The 20,729-nt window shown below is 39.1% G+C and overlaps 2 protein-coding genes across 2 annotated transcripts; one reads left to right on the top strand and one right to left on the bottom strand.

Annotated features, from left to right (window-relative positions):
• The first annotated feature begins 4,287 nt into the window (after positions 1 to 4,287).
• LOC114157774 (calcium/calmodulin-dependent protein kinase II inhibitor 1-like) lies at positions 4,288 to 8,475 on the top strand. Its single transcript, XM_028038917.1, has 3 exons — positions 4,288 to 4,669; positions 5,021 to 5,320; positions 7,354 to 8,475. The coding sequence occupies exons 2-3, from the start codon at positions 5,140 to 5,142 to the stop codon at positions 7,431 to 7,433; spliced, it is 261 nt and encodes an 86-aa protein (XP_027894718.1). The 5' UTR covers positions 4,288 to 4,669; positions 5,021 to 5,139; the 3' UTR covers positions 7,434 to 8,475.
• Positions 8,476 to 9,439: 964 nt separating this feature from the next.
• Positions 9,440 to 19,070, bottom strand: cldn7a (claudin 7a). Its single transcript, XM_028037277.1, has 4 exons — positions 18,706 to 19,070; positions 15,175 to 15,339; positions 11,867 to 11,951; positions 9,440 to 10,356 (listed from the first exon to the last, which is right to left on the bottom strand). Exons 1-4 carry the CDS (start codon positions 18,926 to 18,928, stop codon positions 10,188 to 10,190), a joined length of 642 nt encoding a protein of 213 aa, XP_027893078.1. The 5' UTR covers positions 18,929 to 19,070; the 3' UTR covers positions 9,440 to 10,187.
• Between the last annotated feature and the right edge of the window lie 1,659 nt (positions 19,071 to 20,729).

Below are 20,729 nucleotides of genomic sequence, written 5' to 3'. Positions count from 1 at the left end.
GCAACTTTACTCAACATCAGTATCAATTATGTAGGAAAAAACTGGTGAAAATGTGTGCATAAATTATGATATTTCAAGCTTTTTAATTGATTTCTTCCTTTTATTTTGATAAAATATCTAATCATTTTGGTTGGGAAATAGTAAATGTATCAGTTTTGATACAAGAAAATTAGAAATCCAGATGAAATTTTAAATAAAAAACATCTTTAAACCATTAATTTAAATAAAAAAAACAGCTTTCAAGTATTTCTTGTGTCAGGATTAATGCTTTTAGATGTATTAACAATGCTATTAAAGTAATTAATTATTAATTTTGATTAATTTTACTCACCATTTTCATTTCCTCCAGAAAGTTTAACCTGCTTTTCTTTACAATCAGTGGGCATCAGTGGGTAGGGACACTTTATTATGCCAGGGGAAATCGCTGCAATGGAAAAAACATTTATATCAACACCTGCTCTGAAATCAACAAACATATAATTATAAACATTTCTTTTGATAAAAAACCATGTTAACTCACTTGAGCATCTGCATCTTCGGATTTCACTGGTTGTAAATCCAGCAGAGTGAAATTCGTCACAATAAGCTGTAAAAACATCAATATGTAGTCAAAGTAAAACGTCTTAAACAATGTTTTTAGTGAGATATAGTAGAAAATTAGCATTGGAAGTTGTTTTTTTTTCTTTCGGACGTACCCGTTTTGTCGGAAAAGCAATTAGTCAGAGCAACGAGCAGCAGGGTTGATGCTATAATCTTAGCCATCGTCGCTCCAAATGGTTTGAATAAATCTGGAAATCCTGACTTTTATAGCAGCAGAGTTTCCTGGTCCGTTTGGCTGCAGAGTCCTGGATAGGTCGCGACACGTCTGATGAACCTTTATTTTGGGAACAGAGTTTATCTCTTCAGTTTGTTTGCTAAATGCGATGAACCTGGAGATAGTGCAAACTCCTGCACAAACATGACTTAGTTCTGATTAACTTCCATCAGTAAACAGGATGAAACGAAGCAAACATGTCCAGCTAATAACATGACATTATCGCCGGGACAAACCTTCACTTTACTGAGCAAAAACAGGAATTTCACCTCGCAGGACGCAGAAATAACAGGTGAGAAACTGAACCTACATGGTGATCAAACCCTAACGTGGCTTTCTTTTAAAACGCAAACACATGATCAGGTTTCTATTTTCAGTTTTTCTCTAAATACATCCATTCCTCCACACCATGAGTCACAAACCTGAGGCCTGTGGGGCAAATCCGGCCCGCCATAGCTTTTCTTTGGCCGTCTAGATTCTGGACTAAACACTAAGTGTGCTTAAATATTATGTTATCAATCAAATTAATGCAGTTTTTATTCATTTACTTCCAAATTACATCAATCAGTCCCCCCAGTTTCTTGGGAATAATCATGGAAATTCACACAAAATCAACAAATCCCCGCACTGCCTTTCACTAATACATAATTGGGAGATTATTGCAGGTTTTTGTCAAAAACCTTCTTACTTGTACTAATCAGCTGCCTCAGCTTTAGTTGATGTCAGATTATAGTCCATGATCTATACAGTGAGTAGTAAAAAAGTCGCATTTACCGTCATAAACAAGCGCTAATATTTCCAAATTAGCACCATCAACACTTTGAATTTCATTGCAAAAAATCACAAACCAATCATAAAACCCTGGAGGGACTGAAAGGATATTCGATATTATTACAGCTGAATAATTGTTTGATATTTTAACAAGTTGTGAATGAGTTTTATCAAAATATTCTGGCACAACCGGCACTTTAAGAACATTTGGCCCAAAACAACAATGATTTCGACAACTAAACTGTGTTATTTTGAACGGATGGTGATGACGTCATGTTTTAATTCGGTTTTCTGTGAAGCTGCGTTGCTACGGCTCTGTTGAGTGGCGCTACCAGATAACAGACAAATTAAAATGACCTTACAATGGAAAATTTTAGGTACAACACAAAGTATTCGTCTCCATAAAGACTCCTGTAATATCTACCTTTCATGATAAATTACCACCATTGTTCACGTTAAACCTGTCCACAACTCTGTTACTGTTCGTTCGCTCACTAACACTGCATCCATATAGTTTCTTTTTTCAGACTCAGCGACCTCAGATGACCTTTCTCAGCTCGGTCTGCAGCTTATTGACAGCATCATCCCACTCAGAGGACCGACTTTAAGTTTGTGGACTTGTTTAGAGGCAGAAACGGCAAAACCAACCAACTTCTGCTTCTACTGACAAAAACATTTACATCCATCCATTATTGGATGAACGTCAGATTAAATGTAGTCTTTTAATGATTTATTTTTAACTGTTGCATGTTCTAAATGTGGAAGAATCAATGGATATACAACAGAAACAGCTTTGAAAAACAACAATTGGATGAGCATGTTTGAATTTATTGTGGCATAATTCTGTTTGGTTGTGGTAGTGAGGTTTCATTTTAGTCAACAAATAAAGACAAATTACTAAATATGGTCTTACAATGTTTGTGTTTTGGTGTCCAAACTTTTTGTCACATGGACCAAAATCATCAAGTCAAAATTATTCACACGCTCAAAAATATATATTTTTAAAAAACTAAATTCATTTTAAAAAATGGATTGTTTATAGTTACTTGACTAACTATAAACTGAACTTGTAATATTTGAATTAAAGTGGTCAGATTGTCTTGAAGGAAAAGGTTGTAAATCCTAAAATGTGTGGTTATTTAAAGGGGCAGTATTATATAAATGTAACCTTTTTGAGCTTTACATCATGCTATTGTGTTCTTACCTCATTGAAAACATACCTGAGGTGCATTTTCTGAGTTTCCGCCTCATAGAGCAGAAACTCCCCCACTCTGCTCCTTCAGACTAGCCAGCAGCAATTAGCAAACACCTGGTGAAACGTACTGTACAAGCTACTTCTCAGTGGAAAACTGATAAAAACATTAAAGGGTTAATAGAGGAGCCATGTTGTGATGACTTCCTGAAGGTGGAGTTTCAGAAAGAGCAGGAGCTTCTTAAAGAGACAGAGACAAAATTTAAAGGTGTTTAACTACAAAGTCAAAGTTCTTTAGTCATATTTGATATTTTTAGCATTTTTATAACAATTGAAGTTAACATAGATACCATTCTGTGCTATAAAATGTAACTCTGGAAAACACAGGCACACAGCACCCATCTCAACCCCACAAGGGCTAAAGTGTTTGGTTGTTTGGTTGGTTGGTTGGTTGGTTGGTTGGTTGGTTGGTTGGTTGGTTGGTTGGTTGGTTGGATGGATGGATGGATGGATGGATGGATGGATGGATGGATGGATGGATGGATGGATGGATGGGACAAAATTGGTGAAGGGGTGAATTGACCATCAACAACAAAACAGTTGTCTTTTCCAGCAGCCATTGTACATCGGAACAAATACAGATAAAACCAACTGTCCGAAAGCGCTGGAGTTTCACTGTGGTTGCTAGGTAACAATCAGGGTTCGACTGAGGCTGCTAGGTAACGACATGGTCTGACTCAGCAAAAGGGACATTTTTGAAACCAAAAAACAAATTGTTACTAACAAACAGCAGGGTGGGTTTTTCTCTGTGCTTAGGATGTTTTTTCAGAAGCAGTAGAAACCCAAATGCAAGAATAAAATTGTGCAAAATATTAATTTTGCATAATTTTTTGAAGTCTTGAACTTGACCCAGAGTTCATCCCTTCCTAGCTCTCTGCTATGTTGCAGCTACTTAGCCTGTCATTAATGCTAATTCTAGCTAGTATAGCACTGATAATGGTGTATAAACAGTTTTCCTGTAAAGTTAAACTGTTTCTCCGCCATTACCACATTTAGCAGCTAGCACATGATTTTGATTGACGGCGCTAAGCCCCTCCTCCTGGCTCTGATTGGTTGCTCTCGGTTGGAAGCGGTTCATTTCTTCAGATGGCAAAAGTAGGTCCGGGAGGGGGTGGAGGAGATTGGCATTTTCACAGATTATTTGTTTCACAATAAACCGTCACAACATGGTGACAGATTTAACAAACATGTAAATATATATATATATTTAAATTTAAATTACATACAGCAGCTTTAATGTTGTATCACAAGAAAATTCTGCTTCTGGGTTCATTTCTAACCTCTGTAATCGGTGTTAACGTCTGAAAATGAGGACTAACAAGACTAACAAGATTAACAAGACTAACAAGACTAACGGACCATTGATCAAGTGACAACAAAGAAATTACTCGGGAAGTTTTTCATGACTAGTCAGCTCATTTGCATCTCTGTAAATGAGCTTGTGGTGTTGCGTAAAGTTCACCAACTTGTTGTGCGGTTGACAGTAGAGTCTGTCATTGGCTGGCCTCTGACTCACTCTGTCATTATAAGGAGGCGTAGCAGCGCAAAATCTCCCTTCCACCGGGTAAACTAGTCTGTAATCACAGCTGTCCTCATCGTGTCGACCGCGCTGTGACGTGATTCACGACTCCACGGGAGGAAATCCCCACGGCAGAGAGAGAAAGAGACGGGAGGCCCCTTTAAATCGACGCGTTTTCTTCCTCCTTGGTAGGGTGCCAAGTACCGTAGAGAGGCAGAGAAAAGACTGAGAGCTCCGAACAACAACAACAACAAGAAGAAGACAGCCACGGCTCTCAGCGGGCACATTTTCACTGATTCAGCTCTAACCCGGGGTGAGCTAAAGCTGCTGTTTGTTTTTATTTAGGACGGATCCGTGGAGAGTTGTTGAGAAAAAAACCAACGGAAATTAAGTGTTTCGACCCACAGATCGACGTGAAAATATGTTGTTTTTATGTTAGCTGTCGGTGTGACGCAGATGAAATAATGTTACACCTGTTAGTAGTAATAATTTCGGTTATTTCTGTTTTAAAACACCGAGTAACTGTCTGCTTTATGACACACACGCTGGTTTAACCGCCCCGGATTTAAACCTAACGGTCGATTCTACTTTCATCAACGGGGTGTTGGGACTTTTCTAGCTGTTATTACCAACATTTTGGTGGCGTTTTATTTTTATTTTTCAGCCTCTACACGTTTCGGTGTCGAGAACCATTGCGGAAGTAGTGAGAGTCTTCTCCTCGACGCCACAGCGACACGCTCGGGTCTGTGCTGACACCTAGCGGCCGAACCGGAGAACCGCAGCATGTACGGAGCTTCAGGAATCCCCGAGCTGATCCCACACAGCGGGCCGCCCCGGCAGCCCGGCCCGGCGGGGCAGTTCAACCCGGGACACCCGCAGGCAGACGGACACGACGGCGGGGCGAACCCCCAGAGGCTCGGACAGAGGGCTCCGAAACTGGGTCAGATCGGCCGGTCCAAAAAAGGTGAGAGAAACTTCAATGTGCTGCTTTATTCTTTTGTTTTCCGGCATTCATGCTGGTTATTTAATTGTAATCACCACCAACATATATATATATATAGTTTTTGCTCAAGTTAAAGTAAAAAGTAGATGTTCAAGAAATTAAAATAAAAAAGTGTTTGTTAAAAAGGCGACCCAAGTACTGAATAACTGATGGAAACATCTTTTTAATATTTAAAAATTACATGAAACTAAGAAATTTCTGTTTGTTTGTTTTTTGTTTGCTTTCTAAAACATCTAGGACAAACTCCTAGACTCAACATTTGAATTTATTGACAGGAATTTACTGTTTTTTCATTTACCATATAGAGTTATGTGGAAATCTTGGCATTTAGTTGATTAAAAATGAAAATAATTACAAAGTAACAAAATCATGCAAAAGAGAATTTTTTCCAAGTCAGTTTCTTTCAATATAAAACATATGGAGCTGTAACAAAAGCTGCAGATGTGAGTTTTTGGTGAAGACAAGCTTGTTGTTTTTGCTTCAGTAGTCAATAACTGCATTTAAAATGCTGCTTTGCTACTTTTTTTTCTGTCTACAACAGTAAAATAATTTCAGTTATTCATGATTCTAATATAATATTTTGTAAGCCTGATTTGTTTTTGTTTTTTTGTTTTTTGGTTCTCTAGTTACAATAGATATAGATACACAATACTCAAAATGGAACATGACTTTTTGACCCTGATCTATATAATCCTATAAAAAGACTAAGCTTGTAGCTAAAAGGAACATAAAAATATGGTAGGTAATATTCTCTCTTTTGACAGGCCCACAGCATCAACAATCCTCTGTCATTCTTTGTAGTTGCCATAAAAGGGCTTCCCCACAGATTTATTCCTTTTTTATGCCACCTGGATTGTTTTGGTACTGGGAAAGAAAATGAAGGCATCTGCATAAAAAAACACAACATTCAGCAGAAAATGCGTAATAAGAATAAGATTAAAACTCCTGAGTTGCTGTGGAACCAGCAGGTTTTTTTAATCGCTGTGTTTCATCTGACTCTGCAACAGAGATGTTTCTATTTCTGAACTCACCTCATGCAAATGTGGTGAACTGAATGACGGATACAGCTTTCCATTGAAACCTCCCAGGAAAAAAAGCACAAATCCAAACTGGAAACCAGCCCATTTTTTGTTTCCAAGCGTCATACTGACCAAACTTGTCAAGTTCAAGAACAAGAAATTATGAAAAATTCATGTTTTGTATGTTTTTGTACTTCCATTTGGGTCTCAACTGCTTCTAAAAACCACGCCACGTGCTTAAAACCTTTTTTGGTAACAAGTTCATGTTTTTTGGTGTCTGGAAAATAAGCTGTTTTAACCTGTTAAGTTAAAAATTAACTGGCACTACACCGTTACCTAGCAACCCCCAGCCAAGCCCAGCCCGTTGCCTAGCAACCCAGGCGGAACTCCAGGATGTTTAGTCAGCTGGTTTTAAAGCTGTATGGATCATAAAATAAAAAACGGAGCACAACCCAGAGGAGTCTGCAACATACTGAGGCGTACTGCACAGTTCAGCCAGAAGGTGGCGTCGATTAGAGGCGAAACAAACCAGTTATGTACACATTTATAACGTCTCCACTGCTGATAGTGTAGAGTGTTGTGTCCTGTTTCATAGTGTTTCTGTCTGTTGGCTAGTTATTTCTTTAACTGTATTTGTTTTTGTGCTTAGTTGTTTTAGGACAAAAGATGAAATGTAGTTGTGCTAATTCCTCCTTATTTACACTGGCATAAATTGTGGTAATGTTGATTAATCTGCACTGTCCTAATCAAATAAATGTAATTAAATTACAGCTAAAATGACGAGGCTCAAAGTAGGCAGAACTGCAGAGGCTAAAATCTCATTAGATTTGAAGTAGATATTTGCCAACACCATCAACACATAGCGTCAAACCCAGATTGTGTCTTCTTGGAGTCAAGCTAATAGCTAGTAAGCTAGTCTCTGAAGCTAACACAAGTAGCTTCGCTCAGTTAAAATGTCTTGCTCTTTTTCCACAGTGGATCTGGACGACGAAGACCTGGACGACCTCATGAACAACAACGGCCAGTGCCCCGTCTCCCTGTCGCCCATCTCCTAGCTTCATCTCTGAGAAGTGCCAGAAACCCGTTCCAGTCAGCGCTCCTGGTCCAAAGTGTCCTCTGGAGCTGCTGATGGCTCCAACCCGGCTCTTTTAGCGCCGCCTGAACGGAGCCCTGCTTGTACATAGTGTCTATTTAACTTCGCTCAGACTGTGAATAAATGAATCTCTGTACCTCGAAGGATTTCTTTCAAAGCTTCTTTTCTGAAAAGGGCTACTGCTGATCGGCCGGACGTGTCCGACGGAGGTTACCGATTCTCTGCTGGTTTGTTGTGTGAAGGAACACGAGCCTGTTGGGGTGAAAATTTTAGCTTTTGGTTGTGCAACGACTCGCACAGATCCAAACGGAGTAGCTACGAGCGCTCGCTGCTTAAACCAGAAGAAAACGACTACTGCAAATTATTTATTGTTCAAAGAAATCTATATTTTTAGTTGTTGTGGCTTCTACTTGTTTTTTACTTTGTCATCTAAAAGTGAGATTTAAGACGTGCACTTTGTGGGAATGCCTGTCATGTGCTGTGACACGTCGCAGAAACCTATGCATGAGGTCTGTGATTAAAGGGCTAGATTGTAGTTTTCATAAATCAAAACACTGTTTTTTCTTTTTTTTGTTTTGTTTTTTGCAGGCAAACGGCAAAATTTTGATGCACTTTTTCTTGTCCTTTATGATTATAAATCAGATTTATATCTAAATATATTCTGATCCGCATGCGTTGATGTTTATGATTCGTTTTCGTCTCGGCGTCTTTCCAAGCCAGATGTGATTGCAGTATGAGTTCATAAAAACGGGCAGCTCTGATTGGCTGTCGCTGCTGAGACAATCTAACTGATGTTTTGGGGATTTTGTGAAGATTGCAGTGGAATTAGACTTAATGGGCCTTTTAAAGGCTCACAGTTGAGGTCATAGTTCACTGGTGGAGGATGTTTTTCACATTTCTGAGCTCAGTCTTTGACTCTGAGGCTGGGGTTGTTTGCCTTTTGCATGAAAGTGATCAACTTTTCATGATGCATCTCTGGAAATAAATAAAAGTATAAATTCTAATAAAGTCTGTTTTTGTCTTTAATTTAGGTTTGCACAAACAGCTTTAAAATAACCCCAGATTATTTTATTACAAATGTAATCCACAAGATTTGGATTATTTTAGTTATTTATGGTAATCTCCCAAATAGTTTCTGAGCTTTCTCAAATTTTCAAATTGAAATTTCCTTGTTTTTACTAAAGAAAATTCTAAGATTGATCTCAGAAATTTCAGATTTTTTTTTCCAAGGAAATTTTAGACTTTTCTGAGAAAATTTCTGAGCTTGAGAAGTAAAAGATTTGCAAGAAAAAAACAAAACATTTTGAGATTATACTCAGAAATTTGAGAAAAAAAGGACCTGTAAGTTACAAACGTAAAACAAAAATGTTACCTATGAAACTCAGAAATTTCCAACATTGTTTCATGCATTTTTTGTTTTACTTCTCAAGCTCAGATGTTTCCAGGTCTTTTTTTTCTAAAACATTTCTGTGATTAATCTAAAAAATATTTTTTTTCTAATAGATTTTCTACTTTTCAAGCAGAAATTTTTGCTTTTTTTCTAGAAACTTTCTGACAAGTCTCAAAATATTGGTTTTATCTAGTAAACGTTTGACATTTCAAGTTTTTTCTAAAAGATTCTGAATTTTGAAATTGCTTGAAATCCTTTGACTTTTCAAGCTCAAACATTTTCATGTTTTTTTAATTAAAGTTTCTGATATTAATCTCAAAATTTGACGTTTTTGGCAGAAATGTGCTCCTTTTTTATTTACACCGACCGTAATACACTGTTGTAAATTTAAACATTGAAAATGTTTGCGAGGTGTTTTTAGCAACATTTGCTGTATTTTCTTGCAGTTTCTCTCAAAGGTTTTCCAAATCTCCAAAAATGCACTTATCATTGTTTAATGTTAACATTTGTTTGATTTAACGTAGGTCTGAGAAAAAATTCCAAACAAATCTGTAAAAAGGATTTCACAACACTGTAGGTAACAATTTGCAAACATCCCACACTTAATATCTGCAGTGTTTTTATTTATCTATATATTGGCATGTTAAAAATACTTTTTTCATACATTTTCTATGTTTCCATTATTCTGTAGTTACAGCTCAGAGTATAACAGTGTAAAATCTACATACTAGAGATCCTTTAAATCTACAAAAATAAATAGGAGTATAATCAGGGTAAAAAAAAAAATTGTGTTTATCTGAGCAGAGTTTCTAGCCGGCTGATTTGAAGAGTAATGGATGTCGTTTGGTGTACGATGAGGCCAGTGTGAGAAGTCACACCATGCTCACTTTAACGTCTATTTTAGTACACTGATATAATAAAACGTCACATGGACTGAGCTGCAACCTGCACACCATGGAGGAACTGATTACTTTCAATTACAAGACATGTGCTAATTACTGTTAGCGCTGACATACGGCTGCAAATGTTGGCTTTAGTCCATAATATTAGGCTGCAACACAAAGTCTTGTGGATTTAATAGGGGGATCCAATTATAATATGTCTGAGAAGACCAATGGTAAACAATTGTGGAATGTGAGGACGGAGTATGAAACATCTTTGATGAAACAATTCAGAGCAGTGTGTGACAATTAAATGCTCATTAAAGCCCAACAAGGAGTGTCACTGTTTCACATCTTCGGTTCTGCTTCGTTGACGCTGCAACAATTGTTTTTTTGTTTGTTTTGTTTTATTTAACCCAGCAGTTCCAGCCAGCAGGGGGCGCTCTCAGACATATTCCTTGTTGCTGCTCGTAGGGCTGGAGCGAGAGCCGGGCATATTTGGGTACCTGGATACCTGCTTCTTCCTGGGACAGGAGGCGGCCAGCATGGCGCCGCCCAGAACGTCGAGGAGGGCGCCGCCCCAAGCGATGAAGATGGCCACTCCAAATTCAAACCTGGGAAGACAAAGGTTACATTAAAACTAAAATAATCAGTTTTTAGTTTTTCTGTTGTGTTTTTATTTCTTTTAAAGGGAACCTATATTAGAAAAATTCACATTTTTGTTATAGGTTCAATTTTGTCCTCTATCTCTTTTAGCCTACTTTTTAATCTGCTTACACGCACACGCTGCAGCTTACAAGACCATGTTTATGTGTGTCTGCCGGCAGTCATACATAAACAGACTGAAACTGATTAGACAAGCCTGGGAGGGCTCAGATTGAAGAAAAGAATAAAAAACTAAACGCTACAATCTTTGCCTCAGTTGGTTCCTTCCATAACGTGAGCTCAGTGTGGCCCAGCGCTGGACGGTGAATGTAACTCTGCATATGTTCCATTTGTATGACCTGTATGGCTTGTAACATTTGATCATCTTTCAGCATTAAAGCCTGTTTTTATATGTAACCAAATCTCATTATTTCTCAAGGTAATTTACACTTAGGGGTTCTGGTCGGGTCCTGAAACTGGTTAACGGACCTGGTGGAGCACAGAGACGAAAATGAATTAACTCCAACATTTTCTCTGTTTTTATATTTACATTTGGGTCACAACTGCTTAAAGAAAAACACCCAGTCAATTTCTGGCAACTAGTTAATGTTTTATGGTGTCTGGAAAATGAGCCATTTCAAAAACCTTCCAATTGTAAAGTCATATAGTGGCGTTACCTAGCAACCTAAACCAAACCCAGCCCGTTACCTAGCAACCTAAGTCATACTTAGCCTGTTACCTAGCAACCTAAGCCAAAATCCAGACGATTACCTATCAACCTAAGTCAAACCAGCCTGTTACCTAGCAACCCAAGCTGAGTTCCAGCCGTACGTTTTTCAAAGACGTACGGTTGTATAATTACGCATCTGTATGGAGCCATTTTCATATGTTGGTGTAAATGATGAGTTGGGGGACGTGGTCAGCAGCAGCTAATGTGGATTTAAAGTGACAAGACGCCCTAAAACAGAACTGAGCAAATCAAGCTAACAACTCCAAATTAAGCTAACACCATCAACGTAAAGATAACAAGCTAGTATTCACTTTTAGTGTCTAACATTCACTCTGAAGCTAACACAAATAGCCCCATGAGCATATTTTCCAATATGGAAAGGTTTGAAATACCTTTTTATAATCATTTAAGTTAACTGGTCATGATACTTTTGAGCTTAAACAGAAAGTATAGCTCTGGTGTGCAGAGTTTAGCTACATGCCTGTAGTGTAGTAGAGAAAATGCTGACAATGGAAGCAATTTAGTTTTTTGAAACACCAGAACAAAACTCAAATTGAGTTACCATTTGTCTTCATTCTTGATTAGCATTTCTCAAATTAAGTTATTCCACAAAATCCACAAAACTAGGACTTGGCCAAAAAATAACAACAGTGATATGTAAAATGTTGCAATAACTAATTAAAGTAACAAACACAAAGGATTGATTTTACAATCACACAAAATACAGTGAAATATTTAGCTTTTCTTACTTGGTGTTGACCGGAGTGTAGGGGTTGTAGAAAGCTCTGATGACGTTGTGAGCAAACCAAGAACACGCCACAATGGCACACAGGCCTGCAGAGAGAGAGAGTCAACAGGAAAGATCAACCATTTCATTAACACATCAAAATTCAACAGGACAGAAACCATTTTTATCCCTTTTAACAGCAGCCCCCGCTGACTCCAGCACAATTGGCTGTCAGTGAAGTCTTCAAAGCCCTTTGGACGTCAGATGTTAGAATCAGAGCCAGCAGCGCAGAGTTCATTCAGTAATGAATGAGCTCAGAGGGCAAATGAGTGGGAAGAAAGAGCTTTGGACTTGGGATTAAACGTTCCCCAAGGTTCACTTATGGGCAGCAGCAGAACAGAGTACGTCTTTGATTCACACCAGTCCGGTTTAGACCGCTCCAGTACGTTTGCATAGGAAGTTTGAAATGTTTGGGGAGGTGTGAACGTGCAATCAAACTCTGATGCAGGCCAAACAACTGAACTCGGGTTCGTCTACAAACCTTCGGCGAACCTTTGGTACGGTTTGAATGTTTAACCCTTTCATGCATAGTGGTCACTACAGTGGACAGCTATCTAAAAGCCATTTTCTTGTGTTTCCTGTGGATTTTTATGTTATAAATGCACACAGACCACTGAAGTGGACACTAATGCATCATAAAATATACCATCAACTACTGGCCATCAGCTGCAAATGGAAGAAATTATTTTTGTTAAATACAATATGGCCGACAGACAAAAAAGCATGAGAACCGACCCGGTCCCTCCTTCTACTGTAGACGACTCTTGCAAGTAAAAAAACATATTGTGACATCAGATAACCCCTAAGGAACAATACTACTGATGTATTTTTCAAATAACAACTTTGTATTTGGACAAAATTACAATTGATCACATAAAAATAAAAAATAAAAAAAAATTATTTTTACAAAAAAAATTTCCTACCTTTTTTATGCCTTAAGAAAAAAATTTTAAAAAATGGAAAAAAAATTCTGACACAAAGGATCATAATTCATGCATCAGAGGGATATGTGAATGCCAAGCGGACTGGAAACCACTCCAGAAGCAGGAAGTGAACAACGGTGCAGGGCTTGCTGGGTAAATAAAGTGACCCAGAATGCCAAAACAAACAAGCTAATGTTGCGCTAGCATGAGAAATGACTTGTGGCCTTTTACCAAAAACAAAAGAGAAATCCTACTACTGCTAAAATCTGACGCCACTCCATTTTTGTTCACATTTCATAAAGAATGAAGTTGACCAGCAACCCTCCCGACCCCACAAGGGTGTAGAAAAAATGGATGGATGGAAAGAATGAAGTTGCTCTCAGTGTCTTCTTCAGAGGTTTTCATGTCATTTGCTTTAGTGTTTCTTAGTGCAGCGCCACCACAGGTGAGGAGGGGAAGAGATTTTTCAAAGCCATCCATCCATCCATCCATCCATCTTCTTCCGCTTATCCGAGGTCGGGTCGCGGGGGTAGCAGCTTCAGAATGGAGGCCCAGACTTCCCTCTCCCCGGCCACTTCTTCTAGCTCCTCCGGGGGAATCCCGAGGCGTTCCCAGGCCAGCCGAGAGACATAGTCCCTCCAGCGTGTCCTGGGTCTTCCCCGGGGCCTCCTCCCGGTGGGACGTGCCCGGAACACCTCACCAGGGAGGCGTCCAGGAGGCATCCTGACCAGATGCCCAAGCCACCTCAACTGGCTCCTCTCGATGTGAAGGAGCAGCGGCTCTACTCTGAGTCCCTCCCGGATGACTGAGCTTCTCACCCTATCTCTAAGGGAGAGCCCAGCCACCCTACGGAGAAAACCCATTTCGGCCGCTTGTATCCGCGATCTCGTTCTTTCGGTCATGACCCAAAGCTCATGACCATAGATGAGGGTGGGAACGTAGATCGACCGGTAAATCGAGAGCTTCGCTTTTTGGCTCAGCTCTCTCTTCACCACGACGGACCGGTACAGCGCCCGCTTGACAGCAGACGCTGCGCCAATCCGCCTGTCGATCTCCCGCTCCCTTCTTCCCCCATTCGTGAACAAGATCCCGAGATACTTAAACTCCTCCACTTGGGGCAGGACACCCCCCCTGACCCGGAGAAGGCACTCTACCCTTTTCCGGCTCAAGACCATGGCCTCGGATTTGGAGGCACTGATCCCCATCCCGGCCGCTTCACACTCGGCTGCGAACCGATCCAGCGAGAGCTGCAGATCACGATCTGATGAAGCCAAAAGGACCACATCGTCTGCGAAAAGCAGAGATGAGATCCCAAGGCCACCAAATCGGATCCCCTCAACACCTTGGCTGCGCCTAGAAATTCTGTCCATGAAAGTGATGAACAGAATCGGTGACAAAGGGCAGCCCTGGCGGAGTCCAACTCTCACCGGAAACGAGCCCGACTTACTGCCGGCAATGCGGACCAGACTCTGACACCGGTCATACAGGGACCTGACAGCCCGTATCAAAGGGCCCGGTACCCCATACTCCCGGAGAACCCCCCACAGGGCTCCCCGAGGGACACGGTCGAACGCCTTCTCCAAGTCCACAAAACACATGTAGACTGGTTGGGCGAACTCCCATGCACCCTCCAGGACCCTGCTGAGGGTGTAGAGCTGGTCCAGTGTTCCACGACCAGGACGAAAACCACACTGCTCTTCCTGAATCCGAGGTTCGACTATCCGACGGACCCTCCTCTCCAGGACCCCTGAATAGACCTTGCCAGGGAGGCTTAAGAGTGTGACCCCTCTATAATTGGAGCACACCCTCCGGTCCCCCTTTTTGAACAGGGGGACCACCACCCCAGTCTGCCAATCCAGGGGAACTGCCCCCGATGTCCATGCGATATTGCAGAGTCGCGTCAACCAACACAACCCTACAACATCCAGAGCCTTAAGGAACTCCGGGCGGATCTCATCCACCCCCGGGGCCTTGCCACCGAGGAGCTTTTTAACCACCTCGGCGACCTCGTCCCCAGAGATTGGAGAGCCCAACCCAGAGTCCCCAGGCTCCGCTTCCTCAGTGGAAGGCATGTTGGTGGGATTGAGGAGGATTTTTCAAAGCGTTTGTTTCAATTGACACAACAGAGAGTGAAAAAGAGCTGCACCAGCAGAAAATGTAACAAGTGTAATGCTGATTCTCCAATTCAGCCAAGTGCAGCTAGGAAAAAACAACTGATACAACTGATTCTTTTACAAAGAAATGTATGAAAATGTACAGAATGTTGGGAATGCAGGTTTACATCTTAAATTAGTCCTATTGTTTAGCTCAAACTAACATCAACAGTTTGGAGCGTTTTCGTCCTCACCTCCTATAAGCAGAATAATTCCTCCTATCATGGCAATGCGAGACTTGCGTAGTTTGTCACTTCCTCCACAGGTGGTGCACTTCATTCCCATGCAGGCCACGCCCAGACCCGCCACGGACACGATGATGCCGACTATCATCAAGGCGCGGGTCGTCTGCAGCGAACCTGGAGAAGGAAACGAAGCAAAGATGGTGAGGCAGCTGGATATTCCCACAATAAAGGAACATGACATTTTACGGCATTTACAAATAAAACAAGAAAAGGGAGAAGTAAATTTATTTTAAAAAACCTCAGGAAATATTTGATTTGATTAATCTCAGAAGTTTTTGAGAAGAAAATTGGAAATTTCTGAGTTTCAAAATGTGAACATTTGGACTTTTGAAACTCAGAACATTTTCCTTTTTCCTCCCAAATTTTCCAAAACTTTTTCTAGAAATGTTTTTAAATGGAAAAGTCCACAATTTGCTAAGAAAAACTCTGAATATTTAATATTATGTTGAGTTTCAAAAGTCAAACAATTTTCAACTGAGAAATTTCAAAGTTTTTCTAGAAAATCTCTGACATTGAGAAGTCAAACATTTTCTATGTAAATGTAGAATTTTCCAGAAATCAGAAATTTCAAAAATCTGAAAATGTTTGGCTTTTGAAATTCAGACATTTCTACATTTTTTTCTACAAAGCTTAGGACAAACTCTGTCAATACCCTCAACATTTGAATTTTTGACAGAAATGTACTCACTTTTTTTTTCTTTCTACCAAAATACACCATTATAAATATGCAACTCCAGCTCAGGAAGGTTAGAAAATATCAGAAAAACACAAAAGTGGAAGAAGAAACATAAAAAATAGGGACTGAGGCTTTGTCTGAGTGACTAGAGGTTGTAAATTAACTTCCTGTTACTGGCAGGGAAGCCATGGGAGACTCATGAATACGCCAACAGTGAGAAACAACACAATTTTCTTCACTTGAACTGAATCCAAGCGGTAAAACCTTTCGTCAGCCTGTAAACCTTTCACAGGATGAGGCCCCTCTTTGTCCAGATCCTGCCTCTGTCCACCTAGAACCAGTCTGTGCCAGCCGAGGCCATCCCTGCCCTCCCCAAACAGACCAAACCGCCCAGCAGGGAGCGAGGGAGACTTGATATGACATGTAAATCAGAGGGAAATGGGAAACAATACGCAGGATTATGCATCTTACTTCTGATATAATCACATTCTTGTTTCTAAATTGACCGTCAAAGTCAAGGAGAAATCCACCGAGAAACTTTCACTTGTCAGGACTACAAAAGTTAGGAAAGGGCCGTTTTCTGAACAACTGTAGATTCCTGTTATCAGTTAAAACTTGAATGTTTCACCACTTTGCAAAGGTCTAAGCTTTTCCCCTGACTGGATTATTAAAAAATAATCCAGAAATCACAAAGTTTCCAGGGTCGAAAGTGGAAACTTCTCCCATAAATGCTTAAATTTCAACACAAACCATCGATCCAACCTTTTTATATTTGTTTATTGAGACTGACAATAGAAAAATAATTGATTTTAATGATTTCAGGGCAGATCAATTAAAAGATTTTACTTTAAGATTTAAAGAGATGCCATTTTGTGTTTTCCAAGCAAATAATGCTATTCCATAGCACAATCAGGTAACTGCTACTCTGAGTTAGGGTTGGACAATAAATCAGTAACAATATTTATCGCGATAAACGCTTGATCAATATCAGTACTTAATAGATTTCTCAACAATTTCACTGAACTCTGATCCAGAGCCACACAGCTAATCTTGGCTGGTGGAATAAACTAGCTGACTCACTCCTTGGTTACCTAGCAACTCATTCATTCTTTGGTTACCTAGCAACAACCTGCTGAGTAACTGCCACCGCAGCAGTTTAAGGCTTCACCTCATAACTGTTTAAAGATTTTAAAAAAACAACGACGTGGAGTGAAAACTGTGGATAAAACAGGAAAGATCACGCCGCCAGTCTGGCAGAATTTCAGATTAATCAATATTTATCAATATCGACTGATATAAAACATTGTAATATCGGGATTTTTCACCATTTTCTGACAGCTTATTATGAGACAAATAATCTGTGAAAAGATCAACAACTTACAGTTACAGAAAAACTGTTTATCCATTATGGTAACTAGACTGAGCATTCACAACAGGCTAAGCTAGCTGCAGCGTACCAGACACCAGATTGTGATTGGTAGCTCTAAAGCCCGCCTCCTGGCTCTGATTGGTTATTTCTAGTTAGCGCTAGGAGAAGCTACATTTTTTTCACAGATTATCTGCATCAAAATGCTCAGTCATTTTGTGACTGAGCGTTTTGTCAGTCACAAAATGCTGACAGTTTCAAACAATATGTAAAATATAAAAGTTAAGTAGCTTTAAGGGTTGTAGAAATATCAGTATTTCTTTCTGAAGACGGATTATACGAGCCGCACTCGGCTTGTGACAACGGCTTGTTGACAAAAGGGTGAAACTCAGAAGTTTGTGTTGAATGTAACACAACCAGACTTCCTGTCACCGCCCGTCCTGAGAATCACACGGACCGTGTGCTGAGGGGTCAGAGGTACGAGACGTAGAGAAAGAGAAAACAACACATTGTGCACTGCAAAAACACAAAATCGTACCAAGTGTTTTAAAGTGCAAACATCTTAGTACTCGGGAAATAAGACAAAACTAACTTACAAGCAACTTTTCAGTAGGAAATAGGAGCTTGTTTTAAGTAAATAATCCCTAAATATTGATTTTAAAAAGTACTTGTTCCATTGGCAGATTATTTTGCTTATAAAAATACATTTTTTCATGTTATAAGTAAAATAATCTGCCGATGTTGAATCCTTAATCAACATTAAGGAATCAAAGAAATTACTCAACTAAGAGTAAAAAAAGTATTTGGTTAAAAGTCTACTCCGGTACTGAGTAACTGATCAAATTATCAATCATTTAATATGTAAATTTTACATCAACCGGTGGACCAAAATATGGAGTTAAGTGGAAATGTTGGTATTTTAAGAACTGGAATGACAATAATTCATAAGTAACAAAAAAATAACAAAATCAGGCAAAATAATTTTTTTCCAAATCAGTTTCTTTCAATAAAAACCTTATGAAACTTTAACTGCAGGTGTGTGTCTGTGTCTGGTGAATTCTTGGTTAAAACATGTTTGTTCTTCACTCAGTGGGTAGAAAATCCAGAAATTTTACTCAAGCGAGAGTAGAAAGTAGAAATACTTGATAAAATTATTCGAGTAACAGTAAAAAGTACTGTGTCGTAAAAATGCTCCTAAAAACAAATAAAAAATAATAATAAAAAAAAAGTTACTCAAGTAATTGAGTACCAACTCTGGTTATTTACATGAATTATTTTGATTTTGGCCTCATATTTTAGCTCAGTTAAATATTAAATGTGTGCAGCATTTCTACCAAACACTTTTTTTTCCCTCTTATTGAGTCATTTCTCCTCTTTTACGTGAATAAAACCGTGTCAAAGTGTCGCTAATTTCGCGCGTGTTTTCGTCTCGTCTTACTGTCGAGCTGCAGGATGGAGTCGTATATTTTGCACTGCAGCTGTCCGGTGCTCTGGAAGGCGCAGGACATCCACAGCCCCTGGTACATGGCCACGGCCGTGATGATGTTGTCCCCGATGTAGGCGGACATCTTCCACTGAGGCAGGACGGTCCCCACGATCAGCCCCACGATGCCCACCAGAGACAGGAAGAAGCCCAGCAGCTGGATCCCGGAGTTCGCCATGATTCAGTCAAACGAAGTTCTGTCCGTAAAGGTTAAAAATATCAAACTTCCGCAGCTCCGTTAGGTTCAATAAGGGGGATAAAACCTGCATGCAGCGCAGATGGAGGTGAGGGACGGAGGGTGGGAACCACGGAGGGGGTGATGGTGGTGTGGGAGTGGGAGTGATGCTTCCCACTTCTGTCCTGCGTGTCAAACCGCAGGAATTATTTAGGAAAATAATAATAAAAAGTTTACAGTTTGGTTCAACTTGTATCAGATTTAAACAGAAGATAGAAACAAACATTCAGGAGTTACAACATATAAAGGAGATGGAAAAAATATGAGACATTTTCTAGAAAACAACAACAAAAAAAACGTAGAATAAAGTAAAAATAAAAAAAGTGATTTTTTAACTCAGAAATATGGAGACTGACATAAAAAATTTTTCTAAATAAATACATCAAATTCTACGGAAGAGGATTAGGACCACCAAAAATAATAATAAAAAAAGAGTTCTGACTTTAAAGTCAGAATTCTGAGATTAAAGTCAGAACTCTTTTTTTTTTTTCGGTGGCCCTAATCCTCTTCCGTAAAAATCAAAAATTTTGAGATCGACCTAAACATTTTCTAGAAAAAAAAAAGAAGAAAATTTCTGGTTAAAAAGTTGAAAAATTGCTTAAGAAAATAAAACGATAACGATGGACATTGAACTCTGAATGAACATTTGAAATTAATCTAAATTTGTTTTTGAAATAACACGGAAATTTTTCTAAAGAGAAAATTTTTGACTTATGGAATCAGAAAATGTCCAAAAGTCGAAAATGTTTAACTTTTGAAGCTCAGGAACTGTTTTTTTATAGACAATCTCAAAATGTCATTTTAAACAAATATATTTTTAGCATGTTTTCAAACTATAAAATTTCCAAGTTTTTCCTAGAAATTTTTTTATATTAATCTAAAAATTTCCTTTTTTTCTCTCTAGTAAAATTGTGACTTTTCAAGATCAGAAGAATCTCATTTCTAGATTAATCCTAGAAAACCTGAATTTTTCTAGATAAAAACTCAGAACGGGTGACGGCCGGACTCATGGGATGCAACTTAACACATTTCAAAGTTTGTTTTTTTTTCCCCCCCAAGAAGATTTCTGAAATTAATCTAAACATTTTTGAGTTTTATCTTCTCAACCTCAGAAATTTCTACATTTTTCTAGAAAATTTCTGAGATTCATCTTACAAATTTGCAAGAAAAACCTCCAAAATGTTGAGATTAATCTTGTAAATTTTCTAGAAAATCTTCAGTTTAAAAAGTCAAAAACCTGAAGCAAGATAAGTTTAGTCTGATTTAAATTCAGACAGCGAGCAAAAAGGGTGTATGTGTCTTTTTACTAGATGGATAAAAATATCTGCTTTCAACTGTAATTTTTTTGTTTTTACTTTTTTGGCCCTAATTGTCTTCCATAGGTGTCACAAAGGCTTATTTAGCTGTTTATAGTTAAAAAATGGTTTAAATGCAGTCTAAAAAAGGTCATACTCGGGTTAATGATGATATTTTGATTGATTAATCTCAAAGCTCGGTTCCTGCATATCAAACTCCTCTCTGTCTTGCTCTGATCCTTCAGTTTCTCACATTCTTGTGTTTCCAGCCTCTCCTGTCACTATAACTCTCCTCCATTCAGCTGCTGAAGCAACGATTACCCCATTGTTGCAGCGAGGAATTAATCTGCTTCTCATTGAAACAAACGATAAAGATTTCTACATTTTTTTGTATATTTGGATTAGAGAAAATAAGGAAAATTTGTAGATAAAAAAATCTAGAGGAGCAG

Source organism: Xiphophorus couchianus, chromosome 14 (assembly GCF_001444195.1).
Source record: "Xiphophorus couchianus chromosome 14, X_couchianus-1.0, whole genome shotgun sequence".
NCBI classification, from domain to species: domain Eukaryota; kingdom Metazoa; phylum Chordata; class Actinopteri; order Cyprinodontiformes; family Poeciliidae; genus Xiphophorus; species Xiphophorus couchianus.
Note: the sequence above shows the minus strand (reverse complement) of the source record. Positions and strands in the feature narration are given on the sequence as shown.

Excerpts from the sequence above, each read along its gene's own strand:
- LOC114157774 (XM_028038917.1), top strand. The coding sequence starts at position 5,140 with ATGTACGGAGCTTCAGGAATCCCCGAGCTGATCCCACACAGCGGGCCG. Across the intron at positions 5,321-7,353 it reads GATCGGCCGGTCCAAAAAAG|TGGATCTGGACGACGAAGAC; the intron begins GTGAGAGAAACT and ends CTTTTTCCACAG.
- cldn7a (XM_028037277.1), bottom strand. The coding sequence starts at position 18,928 with ATGGCGAACTCCGGGATCCAGCTGCTGGGCTTCTTCCTGTCTCTGGTG. Across the intron at positions 15,340-18,705 it reads CTCCATCCTGCAGCTCGACA|GTTCGCTGCAGACGACCCGC; the intron begins GTAAGACGAGAC and ends TTCCTTCTCCAG. Across the intron at positions 10,357-11,866 it reads TACACTCCGGTCAACACCAA|GTTTGAATTTGGAGTGGCCA; the intron begins GTAAGAAAAGCT and ends TTGTCTTCCCAG.